General features: G+C 38.7%; 1 protein-coding gene across 1 annotated transcript in view; it reads right to left on the reverse strand.

Annotated features, from left to right (window-relative positions):
• Positions 1 to 329: 329 nt before the first annotated feature.
• LOC308610552 (uncharacterized protein) overlaps positions 330 to 14,495 on the reverse strand; it is a gene marked incomplete at both ends in the record, with an annotated part of 39,920 nt that continues 25,754 nt past the window's right edge. The window contains 2 exons of the mRNA XM_081259644.1: positions 330 to 540; positions 4,692 to 4,817. Of these exons, the coding sequence (XP_081115770.1) occupies positions 330 to 540; positions 4,692 to 4,817 (337 nt within the window). The remainder of the gene's footprint in view (positions 541 to 4,691; positions 4,818 to 14,495) is intronic.

The following is a 14,495-nucleotide window of genomic DNA, read 5'->3' on the forward strand; positions in this document are numbered from 1 at the left end:
AAGAACACGCTGCCTAGAAAAGTTGATTGTGGAAGGACTCAGTGAGAAGCTTGGTCTTTTTGGCTTGGTACAAGCCACTGAAGATTCTGCCCCATGTCAACCTGGAAATGTCGGCCGTTTGAGACAGGCCTTGTTTTCCCACCTTGAAAGCTGCATTTATGCGGCCTTGAAGCTACGTGAAAAACACTGATGTGGCCCGGATGCTCATCCGTGTAGGCATGGCTCTGAGAAGAAAAAGAGTTTTCTCGAAAGAAAGAGGGTGCTTCCAGGTCCTGGGTGGGAGCTCTTCCTGCCCTGCTCTAGAGCTAAGGGGAATCTCAACGTGGGCCCTAGCCTCGACGTAAGGTCTTGATTTGCCATCCAGAAGGGCAGGCGTGAAGCAGGTTCCCTGAGGCCTTAGTCGCAGTTCTGCATTCGTTTAACGGCAGTAAGCGTCTAGAGATTCGTGGCCCCGTCGCGTCAGCGCCAGTTTCAGGACAAGAACTCTGAGGACCCGCCGGCTCCCCTGGGCTTGCTGGGCCACACTCAGACCTGTAGGCCCTTCAGGGTGCCCCAAGGTAGGCCGAGGAAAGGGTAACACACTGCAGTCTACCTTGGGGGAGCTAGATGTTGATGTTCCAACTACCTGTTTTTTTGGGTTTTTTTGCAAAACCCCCTAAATATCCTGTGCCCTCCCTTACCTTTTCAGAACGGTCCCTCAGAGCTATCTGAGAGGCTGTCTCCTGACTTAAGTCCTCAGTATGTCCTCCAAATAAAACATAATTCTTTTTTTTTTAAATAAAACAATTCTCAACTTTTAGGTTGTGCATTTTTTTCAGTCAACATTTAATTGTATGGCTCATGTAGGTACTATGCCTAAATGTAATGGGATGAGCTGTAAATTATTAAAACTAGATAAATTCTGTCAGCTCTACCACTAGCTGAGATCAGGCTTTCTTCTCTGGATACTTCTGTCATAGACCTTGGCAGATATGGGGTCTGTGTTGGTCTTAAAATTATTCTTAGAATTGTGGGGACTCATTCATTCTTTCAACAAATTTTATTGCTTATATTCTATGTGTCAGTTACAGTGCTGGGTCTTGAAATACAGAAGTCAACACACGAAAATACAAGGATAAAACACATTTTCTACCATATTAACTTTTTTCATTCATTAATTCATCCTTAAGTCATTCAACACGCATCTTCTTATTGAATACTGATGAGGGGTCAAATGCTATGCTAAACACTGAGTATATAACTGCAAATGAGATGGATAGGCCCTGATTTTGATGTCACTACTATCTTTTGTCCTGCCATATAATGGGACAGCTTCATTATTCCCTTTACCTTAAGTTTTTTTTTTTTTTTTTTTTTTTGCGGTACGCGGGCCTCTCACAGTTATGGCCTCTCCTGTTGCGGAGCACAGGCTCCGGACACGCAGGCTCAGCGGCCATGGCTCACGGGCCCAGCTGCTCCACGGCATATGGGATCTTCCCAGACCGGGGCACGAACCCGTGTCCCCTGCATCGGCAGGCGGACTCTCAACCACTGCGCCACCAGGGAAGCCCTACCCTAGGTTTTTAGCACAAATTGCTAATGAAAATAAAACTGTTAGTGGAGGTTCAACATGCATAGGTAAATGAGAACAGAGAACTCCCCTTTCGCATGCCCCATTCTCCTCCTTCTAACTCCCTATGTGAACTCACTTTGTGCCAAGACCAAGAAGATGTGCCCCAGTAAGAACCAAGCTGATTTCCGCACACTGACTGGGGCTATTGCTCACTTAGAAGACTTGACGCTTAATTTTGATAAGGAACTAGAAGACCATGGAGACAACCTATAAAAATGATTTGTCTTGGGAGAAAACACTAAAAAGGGTTAATGTGCTGTTCCACATATCTAACCTCCTGGGATTAAACCACAGGCACCAAGATCACCATGTGTACTTGGCAACAATGAGCTAAAAATGAAAAAAAAAGCATCATACTGTTATTGTATTCATCTTCCCCCAAGGCACTCTCCGATAAACACCACAACCACTAAGGGAATTGAGAACAGCTTCCTTGTGGGGTAGGTTATATATGCATCTTTTTCCAAGCAGTTAAATCATATCCAGCTATCAGCACACCTTACTTAAGGTGATTGTAATGTAAGAGATTAAATGTTCCTACCTGATTGGAAACCTTCTTGTCCTCAGTTCATTGGCTATACTGGATTATTTTTCTTGGGTCAGACCTTCAGACTTCTACCAGAAATCGTTCCTTTGGGGAAACCAGGCCTTCCCAGAAACTCAGGAAACTGAAATGGAGACAGCAAGAGAGAAGGAAATTATTTGGACATATAGACCTCAATTGTTTGGTTTTAAGTAAACGTCCAAGCAAACATCTTCTAAATGGTATAATAACTTTAGGGAAATTCACGGTTTATAAGTTTGTGTACTCATAAACTGTACATATTATGATAAGAGTACAGGTTGCATTTTGTGTCTTCAACTCAAGCAAAGACTTCAAAAAAGGCCCAGTTATCCTTTGTTCATTAAGATACAAAGAGAGGGCAAAAAGGGCAAGTTTCTAAGTCTTTTTCTTTAAAATTTACTTCCTTTCTTCAGTCTTCATCAAGATCTTCAGGAAATTAACTTTACTAAAGTTAATTATTCATAAAATAAACATAGGAACCTGCAGAAGACTATTTCACAGAGACCTGTAATGTACAATATCCATTGCATACATGCACCATGAGCCTGTCTTTTCAAGCACTGGCATACACAAAACTCTGTGTGTGTGTGTGTGTGTGTGTGCACATGTGCGTCTTTTTTTGTGATGGAGCCATAGGGAGAAAATAAAGCTATTGGCTGCAATTCAGTGATGTAGAAAGATTTAAGGGTAAAGGAAAAGGCTACATCAAGTGAAGCAATAAAGTCATGAGGTTGTGCCTCCATAATAATAACAATAGCAGTCTTCTGTAACCAAGGGAGCAGGCTCCTCAAATTATAGTCACACCTGTTAGACCATCTGCCCATAAATTTCACACTATCATTAATGGAAAACAAATGGCACTGTCTCTCCTTCCCTTTATCCATTGGCCATTCTCATAAACGATTTTTCTCTTCAAGGTCATGCTCTTTCCTATCTGTTTAAAAATATTAGGATTTAGGAGGAGTGATACATAATGTGCCATGCCTTGGTACTTGTACCAGTGATGGCTCTGTAAGGAGCACCGGATTGTTAGGAGGCTATAAATTGAATTCCCCTAGAAGCAGAACCTGAGGCAATAATTTGAATGCAAACTGTTCATCTGGGTGGTGCTTCCAGAAAACTCACAAGTGGAGTGGGAATTGAGAATGGAGGCATGGAAGGAAGACAACAGAGGTGCATTGCTGAATAAATTACTCCTGCAGGGAACTGCTGCCAGTAGTTCAGGGGAGTTCTGTGAAACTCTACAGAACATGTCTCAGAGTTATCCCAAGAATCGGTGAGAAACTTGAAGTACTTATCTTCCAGTCCCCTCTGTCCTTGGTTGAAAGCTACACCCAGATACATTAACTCCTGTACATTTCTGGCCTGCCTTAAGGTGGATAATTGCAGGTGGTAGCATGAGTCTATCAGCATATAGTGGAATGATGAGTGCTGGGGAGATATGAGTGGAACAGTGAAACCATCTAATACAGTCGGGGCAGGAGATATTAATTACTGGCTTGCAAGTCCAACTGGATAACCTTAAATTCCTGGGTTAATGGTTTTACTTTGAGGTATTTAAGCATGATGTATGAGTAAAAATTTCCTCTATTAAATCAAGTTGAAGATCCTAAGTCCCTAATCGTCTGGAAAAATGTGGGTATCTTTTTAACAGATTTTTGAAAAGTAACATGATTAAGATTTCAAACTGACCATTCATTCATTCATTCATTCACTAATTCAACCAACATTTATTGAACACCTAAAGTATGCCATGGGTTAAACTAGGCACCAGTGTTACTGTTACTAAAATCATTATCGTGCCACCTAGAAGTCAATGTATTGTGACACTCAAATAAGAAAATCCATAGTTACCGTAAAAATTATTATAGAGTGCTATAGGAGGACACGGTAAGACCTTAATGCACGCTGTGGAGAGTAGTATATGGGGGATATCAGTAGGGCTTCCTGTAGAAGGCAATTGAAATGGATATGTAACACGAAAGAAGGGTGAATTTTTGAGGAAAAGAGAAGATAAATTCATGTTTGCCAGAAAATGAATGGTTAAGGATCAGTCCAGAAAGGAGTTCCATTCATAATCAGTATAAGAAATGCTCACTGGGGCTTCCCTGGTGGCGCAGTGGTTGAGAGTCCGCCTGCCGATGCAGGGGACACGGGTTCGTGCCCCGGTCTGGGAAGATCCCACATGCCACAGAGCGGCTGGGCCCGTGAGCCACGGCCGCTGAGCCTGCGTGTCCGGAGCCTGTGCTCCGCAATGGGAGAGGCCCCAACAGTGAGAGGCCCGCGTACCGCAAAAAAAAAAAAAAAAAGAAATGCTCACTGGAGTGTAAGAAAAGAAGACAATGGAGAGGGTGGTAGAAGCCAGACCATGAATGGTCCCTGCATGTACACTAAGTGCTACGGTCTAGTCTTTGTGTTCCCCTCCAAATGTATACGTTGCAATCTTAATTTCCGGAGGTGATAGTATTAGCAGGTGGGGCCTTTGGGAAATGATTACGGTATTAGTGCTCTTACACAGGAGACCCCACAGAGCTCCTGAAGCTCTTCTGCCGTGTGAGGTTGCAGTGAGAAGTCTGGAACTCAAGAGGGCCCTCATCTGACCGTACTGGCACCCTATTCTTGCACTTGCAGCCTCCAGAACTGTGAGAAAAAAATGCCTGTTGTTTATGAGCCACCCAACCTGCAGTATAATCTTACAGCAGCCCAAAAGGACAAAGAGAGTTTGGATGTGAGATTTTACTCCCAGAAAGATGGGAATCCACTGAAGGATTTTAACTGGTAACTTAGAAGAGAGACAAGTTTCATAACACAATCAGGTATTTTTATAAGAAACATTTGTTTCATTTTCAGAACGATCACTCTGGAAATACTGTGACTAGATTTTTGGAGAAGGGTGACGGCAGTCCCGGATATAGAAAGATGAGTTAGTAGTCCATTAATGTAAGTCAAACAGGAAAGTGGAGATAAAAGTGTGAATTTGTGGCTGAGCGTTCTTTTCTGTGAGCACTTGAAAAATGTTATGTCAATGCTTCTGACTCCAGAGTTTTAGACAAGAAATATGCTGTCATTGGAATTGGTGTTTCTCAATAAGTGATGCATTGTTTCTGCCTGTCCACTTGCGAGATTTTTTTTGTCTCCACTTTTCAGAAGTTTAATTATGATGCGTCTTGGCAAGGATATCTTTGCGTTTTTCCTCTTTGGGTTTGTTCGGATTCTTGAATTTGTGTTTATGTCTTCTAAAAAACTGGGAACTTTTTAGTCATGATTTCTTTGAATACTTTGTCAGTCCTACTTGCTCTCTTTTTCCATTCTGGAACTTTGATGATATGAACGTTAGTGCTTTTGTTACTATTTACACGTTCTTGAGATCCTGTTCTTTCTCCCATCTCTACCCCTCAGTCTATTTTTCTCTGTACATATGGTACACTGTACTGATCTCTTCTAAGTTCATGATTCTATGCTTTGTAATCTCCACTCTACTCTTGAGCAAAGTTTTTTCATTGTTGTATTTTTCAGTTCTACTGTTCTCATTTGTTTTTATTGTTATAACTTCGTCTTTTGTTTACATTTTCTATTTTTCCCATTTCTGTCAAGGAACGCATAATTGCTAATTGAAGCATTTAAGTGACAGCTTATTTAAAATCCTTGTCTGATCATATCAATAGACGTTTTATCTCAGTGTTGGTGTATGTTTATTGTCTTTTCTCATTTATTCTGTGATTTCCTGGTTCTTGGTGTCATGAGTATTTTTCCATTGTATTCTAAACATTGGGAGTTATTATATGACTCTGTATCCCATTTAATTTTATTATTACTTTTTAGATGGAAGTCATCCTATTTGAGGCGTAGTATGAGGACTGGGGGGTGACGTACAGATTTCCATTGGGCCCTACTGACAATACCCCAGCATAAGTGGGCACTTACATTGTCTCACTGCAGACAGATCAAGTAGAAGTTCAGCTAGCCTATGGCCCTTCTGACACCTTCCCCCCAAAAGTGGGAACATTAATATCATTGTGTTGCCTTTTAGTAGGAGTGGAAGTTCATCTCCCCAGTAGTTTTCTTGACACCAGGGGAGGGGAGAAGTGAACTGTTTGCTGTCCTTCCTCCCGCTTCATTCCTTCTTGTTGATGCCGGGTGTGGGTAGATGGTCAGCTACCTGCTGGCCCCACTGACACCAGGGTAAGAGGAAGAGAAGTGCCAACTAGCCCTGCTTGTGCCACCTCATTCTGTCTTACTGCCTCAGGACGGTTATGGGGATTCAGCACCCCAGTGGGTCTCACTGACATCATGTGTTGGGGGTTAGTGGGGTGCCTACTCCCTCCAATCTGTAACACCCTATTCTTATTGATGTCAGGGAGAGATGAATGCTAAGTCCCACCAGTGGACCCCACGACTGTGTGAGGGCAGCCCAGTGTTAACTAGCCTGTCAGGCACCACCTTTTAAAGTCTGTTTGCTCATGGAAAGGGTTGGAAGCTCAGCTCACCACTGGACCACACTGAAACAACCCTGGTGGGGAATCAGAGCGCTGGCTCTTCTGGAAGGCAGGAGTGGGGTGGTGTGGAAGATCAAATCCTACCTTGGCCCAACTGAAACAACAGGACGTAGGGGATGGGTGCAATATTCCACTGGCACTTGGCTCGAGTAGTGTGTATATTCCACTGGCACTTGGCTCGAGTGGTGTGTATATTATTGCCCAAATGGTCTTCTGTCTTTAGCAACCCCTTTCCTCATACTTTGGCTAGGGGGAACAGGGTTTTGTAGGGGTTTTTTTGAAGCTTTTTTGTCTGTTGTTCTGTTGGTGGTTATTGATTGGGGGTCCTGTAATACCCTCTCCAGGATGTATGGGAAGCAACAGGAAACACAGGGGACTCATCACCATGTCATTCCTCAAGTCCCAAAGTCCTTAGTTAAGTCTGCCTTCTCATTTCCACCTTTCAGCGTCTTCCTGTTTGTTTGTTGTTATGTTCAGGGTTTTAGTTTTAAGTGGGAGAACCTGGGAGAAATGGGCTACTTCATCTTCTTGGAAGCAGAGGTCTGGAGGCCTTTTGATGTTAAAAAGTACTGCTGACTGTAAATTAAAATTTGATGATATACACCTTGCCCTTTAAGAATTATTTTGCTAGATGATGTGGCTTCCCAAAGTTGCTACAATTTGATTTTCATACTTCTAAAAGCCAAGTGTTGTGCTGGAGTTGAAATTTAAAGATAAGCAAGAGATGAGGCTAAGATGATCTATGTGGTAACAGATTAAAGTTGGAAACATCAATATACATTCATGTTTAGCTTAATATTGCTTCATATTACCTTAATACACATGGTCATGTAGAGAGATACTTACAGATATGTGCATATACATGGGTAATGTGCACACATATTATCTCTTTGCTCTGTCAGCTGAGAAGATCTAGAAGCAATGACATCCTAGCAGCAATTAGCACACCCCACACCCAGATCCTGCTGTCTAATACCGTTCTCCACTAAAAAGACCTAGTTATCCTTGAAGAAATAGCTGATTCTAGGACTGGGGCAGTAAATATACAAGATTTATATGCAAGACCATCTTATAGTGTCAGAAAGTAAGGAAGTTCCAAAAAAAATATAGGATGGGGATACCTCAGAGTGGCACAAGAGCCAACTGAAAAGAGTTCACAAGGGTCAGGACTAGAGCAATTTGAGGAACAAAGTAACTAAAGTAGAATTCGATTATAACCCAAAGTATAAAATAAAAATCCATGAGTTCTTCTGATATAAATAAATAATTGGATACATAAACGCAGGAGAATAGATAAATCTCCAGTGCAAAGGAATTCCAAATAGTTTATGTAGTACTCCATCTGAAGCATAACTCCCTATTCCTTAGTTGTGGGCTGAGCATATTGACTTCCTTCCAAACAAGTACAGTATGAAAAAGGGAAAACAGTAATCTTACGATGGAGAAACCTGAAAAACACTACCTCAGCCTGGTGATCAAGGTCCACCTCAGCATTCATAATGCATATTGATACTTTGTACACTTGATGTGATCTGACAAAATAACCCTTCTACTCTGTGGTCTTCCTCCCCAAAACACATAATCCCAATATTATCATGAAAAATGCATCAAACAAATTCTAGTAGTAGGCATCCTACAAAAACCTAACGACTCAAAATTGTCAAGGTCATCCAAGGAAAATCTGAGAAGCTATCAAACCCAAGAGGAGCCTAAGGAAACACGGCAACTAAATGTAATGTGATGTTTTGGATGAAATCCTGGAATAGAAAAAGGACATTAGGTAAAAACTAAGGAACTGGACTAATGGATGGGCTATAGTAAATGATAATGTATCAATATTTGTTAATTGATTGTAACAATGTAACATACTAATGTAAGTGGATCATCATAGAGGGAAATGGGTATAGTGTATATGGAAACACTTTATACTATCTTCTCAATTTTTCTGTAAAATTAAAACACTTCTAAAAAATAAAGTCTATAAAAACGGCTGTGTTTTCTTGTTTTATGATTATGTGCCTGTATTTCCTAATAAATACGTAAATTTGATTAACCTTCCTTGATACTGATATTACAGAAAATACTAAGTAACTCTGAAAGAATTTGTAACTCCAATGCAACAAGCAATAATTCTTGGTATAAACTTTTTGGAAGAACCCACTGAATAAATCAAAGCAAATTGTCTTTAAAGGCTGAATTTCTTTTCAGTGTTTAATCTTTTATATGATTAATGCATACCACAAGCATGATTTTGTTTCAAAGAGCAGAAAATGTTGATTGTAGGCAATGTCTAAAGTACAGTGAAATATTAATGCCTGATGCTATAACAACTTTAATGTATTTTATGTTTTCAAAATGATGAATTGTTTTTTCAGTTGATAAAGTATTCACTTTTATACATTTCCTACCCACCTTTTCCCAAAACACCCACAAGGAAATGATACTATCATCTGATATTAGGTTCATCAATTTAAATTGGAGTTTTTGGTAGCTGTGGTTGCCAATGGTACTGGAATGTGTGATACTTTTACAGATCCTATCCATGGCAAAATCTGATCTTCACAAGGTAAATCACAGTAGGTGCCTAAAGCCAAATGACATATAGCTTTGTAGCTAGATTACCAAGCATTTTACTTAGAGGCACAATAGGATGTAGAAAAGGCCATTTCTCTTTCTGTCTTTTTCTGCTCAAAGATCACTCACCATCTTCCTTTTTATCAGCCATTTCAGAAGTTTTCCACAAATTTAGACTATATAATGTCACTTAATGTGAATGTAGCTCAACATTCTGTTTTAGTACAGCTAATCTCACATTATTTTATTGGTGCTAAATATGTTAATCATCAGCAAATTTTTGTACTTAACTTTTTTTTTTTTGATGTGGACCACTTTTTAAAGTCTTTATTGAATTTGTTACAATACTGCTTCTGTTTTATGTTTTGGATTTTTGGCTGTGAGGCATGTGGGACCATAGCTCCCCGACTAGAGATTGAACCCACACTCACTGCATTGGAAGGCGAAGTCTTAACCACTGGACCGCCAGGGAAGTCCCTGTACTTAACTTTTAAAAATAATTAAAATAAGCTATTCAACACATTTCCCCTTAAAAAAAAAAAAGTAATTCTCCTTAGGCTGGCCCTGGGCACATACGTGACTTTGCCATTTTTTCCATGGACTATTTTCTTATCTGTTCAACTGTGTCACATCTGTTCTACCTTCTCAAAAAGAAACATTTAAAAATTCATCTACGCACGCATGCATTCACACATTTATTAAATAAATCGATTGAACACCTACATACAGCACAGAAAAAAAGGCAGAAAACTAATCTGGGTTGCACAGAAAGTAATGAACTCAGTTACAATTTTTGGTGAACACAGGTGTTACTCAATCTACTGGAAATTACATTTCATTATGGGGACTCACAGACTCAAGGAAAATCAAGACCTAAATAATAATAAAGTAATAAAAGCACTAGCCATTTACTGAGTGCCTGCTTGTACCTGACTCTGAAACTCTAAAATCATTACGGATGTTTTGAGCATTGTCGGATATAATTGTAATCTCCATTTTACAGATGAAAATAACAAGGTTAAGAGATATTAGGTTACTTGCCTAAAGTGAGGTGGCCCAGAAACTACAGAACTAGAAATTGAACCTTAGACTTCATAATGCCAAAGTCTGTGCTTTTAATCACAATGTGTGTGTGTGTGTGTATGAGAGAGAGAGAGAGAGAGAGAGAGAGAGAGAGAGAGAGAGAATGTGTTTAATAGAGAACTTCTGAGAAATGGCAAGAAAACTGCCAGGTATCCATAAAACAATAATTTAGGAGATTCCTACTATACAAGTAATTGTTAATCATATGGCTGAACTAAGGATCTCTCACTTTTGAACCAAGAAATCAAAAGCTTCCAGAAGTTGAGTCTAAATTTTACACTTACATAAGATACTTCATACAGAATGCTAAAGTATAATAACTAAAGAGCTCTGAAAATACTGGAAGCATTCATATTAGTATGATTTCATAATGTGGATAATAGAGGATTTAAGAAATTGGCAGAGGCAACTGCAGACTCATTTGTTATCATTTCTGTAAATAAAATGAGAAAAACGAAAAAAGAATGGCTGGTAATTTTAGGTAGTTTGCTTAATCTCCATACTAGGAAAGACTAAGCAAAAAAAAAAAAAAAATTCTCAAAATCTTATTTTTTGAAAGTACCTACAAGTGTATATGGTCTTTTTATACCAAAAAACTTGGAATTATGAACTGTCAAATAAGTCTAATCTTCTCTGATGATAAAATTGCTGACTTTATTTGAAACTATGAAATGAAAAATGAGGTAATAATCAGAAATTCTTAAGAAAAGGAGTAGAAAAAATATAATTATAAGAGTTATGTTAAAAAATATTTTGAAACAAACATAAAATCCCCATTACTGGTACAGAGCTTTTAAAACTTTACTTTGGTTTTAAGTTTTAATAAATATGTTTACATAATTACTGTCATAAGGAAGACACAAATTTAGGTCAGCTTTCTTCATTCTTTCTTTATTAAGCATTATTCTATTTTGCTCCATCATCTTGTAATTATAATATAGTAACTGTGTAATTTTCTACTAAGTGGATATAATTTCCTAAACTGTTTTCCTACTGTTAACAATTAAAGGTGTTTCCAATTTTTTGTTATTACAAATGACATAACAATGAGCATCTTTATATAATAATTTTCTGGATTATAAATTATTTATTGGCATAAGCTTCCAGAATTAGAATTAATGTGTAAAAAGCTATTAACATTTTTATCTTGCTAGACATTGCCAAATTACTTGTCAAAAGATGGAACCAAATTATATTGCAAGAAACTTTGCCAACAGAAGACATTATATATAATTTTCGATTTTGCTAAATTAATAAGTTGGAAACCTATGTTCCATTTCTTTGAATTCTTTGATAACAGAGTGCCACTGGAGGCTGGGAGGGCAGCCATGTCCGGGAAGGCTCCCCAGAGTTGGAGCGGGGAAGTGGAAAAAGCTTAAAAAAATACTAATTGTATTTTCCCTCGATTGTTATCTCTCACTCTTTTCTGCCTCTGTGTAACTTATATCCAGGTAGCTGGAGAAAAATCATGTGGCAGGGCAAATTGGTATTCCAATAAATTAATAATCACCAACTTCAAATGGATTTTCAAGACTGGAAATACTGCTCTGACTTACAGTACGTTCTTTCTAATTCTCCTTAAGGACTATTTTTTTGAGAAGCTTTACCTGCCCTCCTCAAATGTCCCTCCATCCTCTCTACTTCCTTCATTCTGAGCTGGTGAGGTGCTTCACAGCTCATTAAGAACTCAGAAGTCAGTAAATAGTCCACTGCCAAATCCATTAATTCATTAGCATTTGCGCTGATCTTTGTATTCCCTTTTACTACACGAGTGAAAGTTAAAAGGCCATGTGCACTACAGATAGCATTTCATTTTCTCTCATCTTCTCAAGTACTTCACAGCACTGCATTTTCTACAACCCATCTACTCCTTATGAATGATTCTTGCCAAAATTCAACCTCATTCTAGACTAGTAACTCCAACTTAAAATGTTAAAAACTATACGTGTAACATGAAAGCCTCCCTCCTCCCCTAATCCCTGCATATCTTCTTTAGCCAATTCCTGTCTGAACTTTTCAAAATTGTTATCTTCATATACTGTTTCCATGTCCTCACGTCCCATTTACTCTAGAATTTACATCCATCTGACTTCTCTCACCGTAAGCTCTTTGCCCACTGTCCTGAAATTTTACTTATGAAGGTCACCAGCGATCTCCATGTCAGTATAGCCAATGAATAGTTTTTGTCCTATTTCTAGGCTTTTTCCTTCTTTACAAAAGAAAAAGAAAAACAAAAACCGTTTTTTTTCTTCTATGCTTTTACACTCTCATCATCTTCTGTCTTGGTATATTTTACTGGCTTTCTGTATTTAATCAGATTTCTAATATTCTATTAGTTTCCTTTATCTTCAGTGGAATAAACCAGTATATGAAGGATTATTCTCAACAGTTAGTTCTCATAATAACAGTACTAGTAACAGCAGTCAATACTCTATAAAGCTTATCATGTGCCAGACACTATTCTAAGACACTGTTTAAATACATATATATATACACACACACATATATATATATATATATATGAGGTTTTCCTCCTCATAGGCCTATGAAATCAGCCTATTATTATACCCATGTTACAAATGAGAAAACTGAGGCAATGAAAGGCCAAGGTCACATGATCAGTACTTGGTGGAGCCCCACCTAAGTTAATGCTGGGTTAATGCTGGACAAGTTAAATAATGTCTCACAGATTGGCCTTAAATGTGAGCAACATTTAATTAATGACTTGTGAAGTATCAGGAAAAAATGGAACATTTTAAATTGAATGGGAACTACTAAGTCATGTATCAGTAACTAAGAATAATTCTTATTGAATGAAATTATTTTTCATTATTCTTTTGAAAGAAGAATATTCTTGTGTTAGTGTTTTACAGTTTTCTTCCATTCACATATTTATTCATTTATTAGACACACATTTCCTACACACCTTCTATGTGCCAGTGTCTGCTGCAAGCCTTGGAAGATTCAGTGGTGAGCAAAAAATTACAAAGTCCTTGCTCTTAAGCAAATGTCCAGTGGTGGAGGAAGACAGAGTCAACATGTAAATAAATTTTGTACAGCGACAGAAATACGACTGGACAATGGGACGGAGAGGCAGTGAGGAGGCAGGTCTCTTTGGTCAAGATAGTAGTGGTGGCGTTTGAACCGAGGCCTTAGTGATCAGAGGGAAATTGGTCTGGGTAGAAGGATTAGCCAATCTAAAGCTGGGAGAGCAAGAAGTAGAGCTTGTTGCATCTGAGGGACTGAAAAAGATAACTGTGCCTCGAACCCCATGAAGGTCAGGGAAAGATGTAGTAAGTGACCAGACCACATGGTCCCTGTGAGCCTGGCTAAGTAGTTGAAATTTTAATCTCTTTACAATAGACAGCCTTTAGAGGTTAGAAGCAGTGCAATAATAGCATCTGATTTGTACTTTTTAAAAGACTACTTTGACTGTTGAGTGTCCTACAAAAGCAAACTACTTGTGTCTCTATGAAGTGCAGATAGTAAATTTTAAAAAGCCCAATGAGCTCATAAGTAGTTGGTTTACTAACTGTAATCATTTCTCTTAACTAGACTTCATTAATATAAGCTTGGTGACCTTGGGGTCCTGGGGCATATTAGATTAGGGAAACCCAACTATTTTCAAATAGTGATTTGAAAAATTCTCGAAATTGTTGGGGTTCAGGAAGATTATTTTATTGCTGGGCCTGGATGGGAAGTTTAGAATAAGAAAAGAAAGTATGATGGCTGGCTTCCATCTATTCTCCCTTTCTGTGGGAGAAATGATGGTGGGGTGACTACTTTGCTGTTGACCCAATGCTTAAATTTCAGAGCTCGTTCAATCCAGTAAATATTTGCTGAACAACTATTATATGTTAGGCACCTTGCTGAACCTGGGAATATAGAGAATAATTAATAATAAAAGCAGGTATTCCTAATAAGAGACAGGCACTGTGCTAATGCTTAACATGCACCATCTCAAGTTAGATTAATTTACACACTGACCATATAGGGTAGATGCATTTATTATACCATTTTCCGGGTGAGAAATCTAATCCATTTAAGGGGCTTAAGTTACTTCTCCAAGGTTACACAGCTAGTTAGGGGCATAGGCAGTATTTGGACTCAGGTCTGGTATCAGCACCAATTCTCTTAGCCATTATGCTCTATAAGGACCTTACTC

The sequence above is a fragment of the Mesoplodon bidens genome (assembly GCF_964165515.1).
Source record: "Mesoplodon bidens genome assembly, contig: HAP1_SCAFFOLD_398, whole genome shotgun sequence".
Lineage (NCBI taxonomy): Eukaryota > Metazoa > Chordata > Mammalia > Artiodactyla > Ziphiidae > Mesoplodon > Mesoplodon bidens.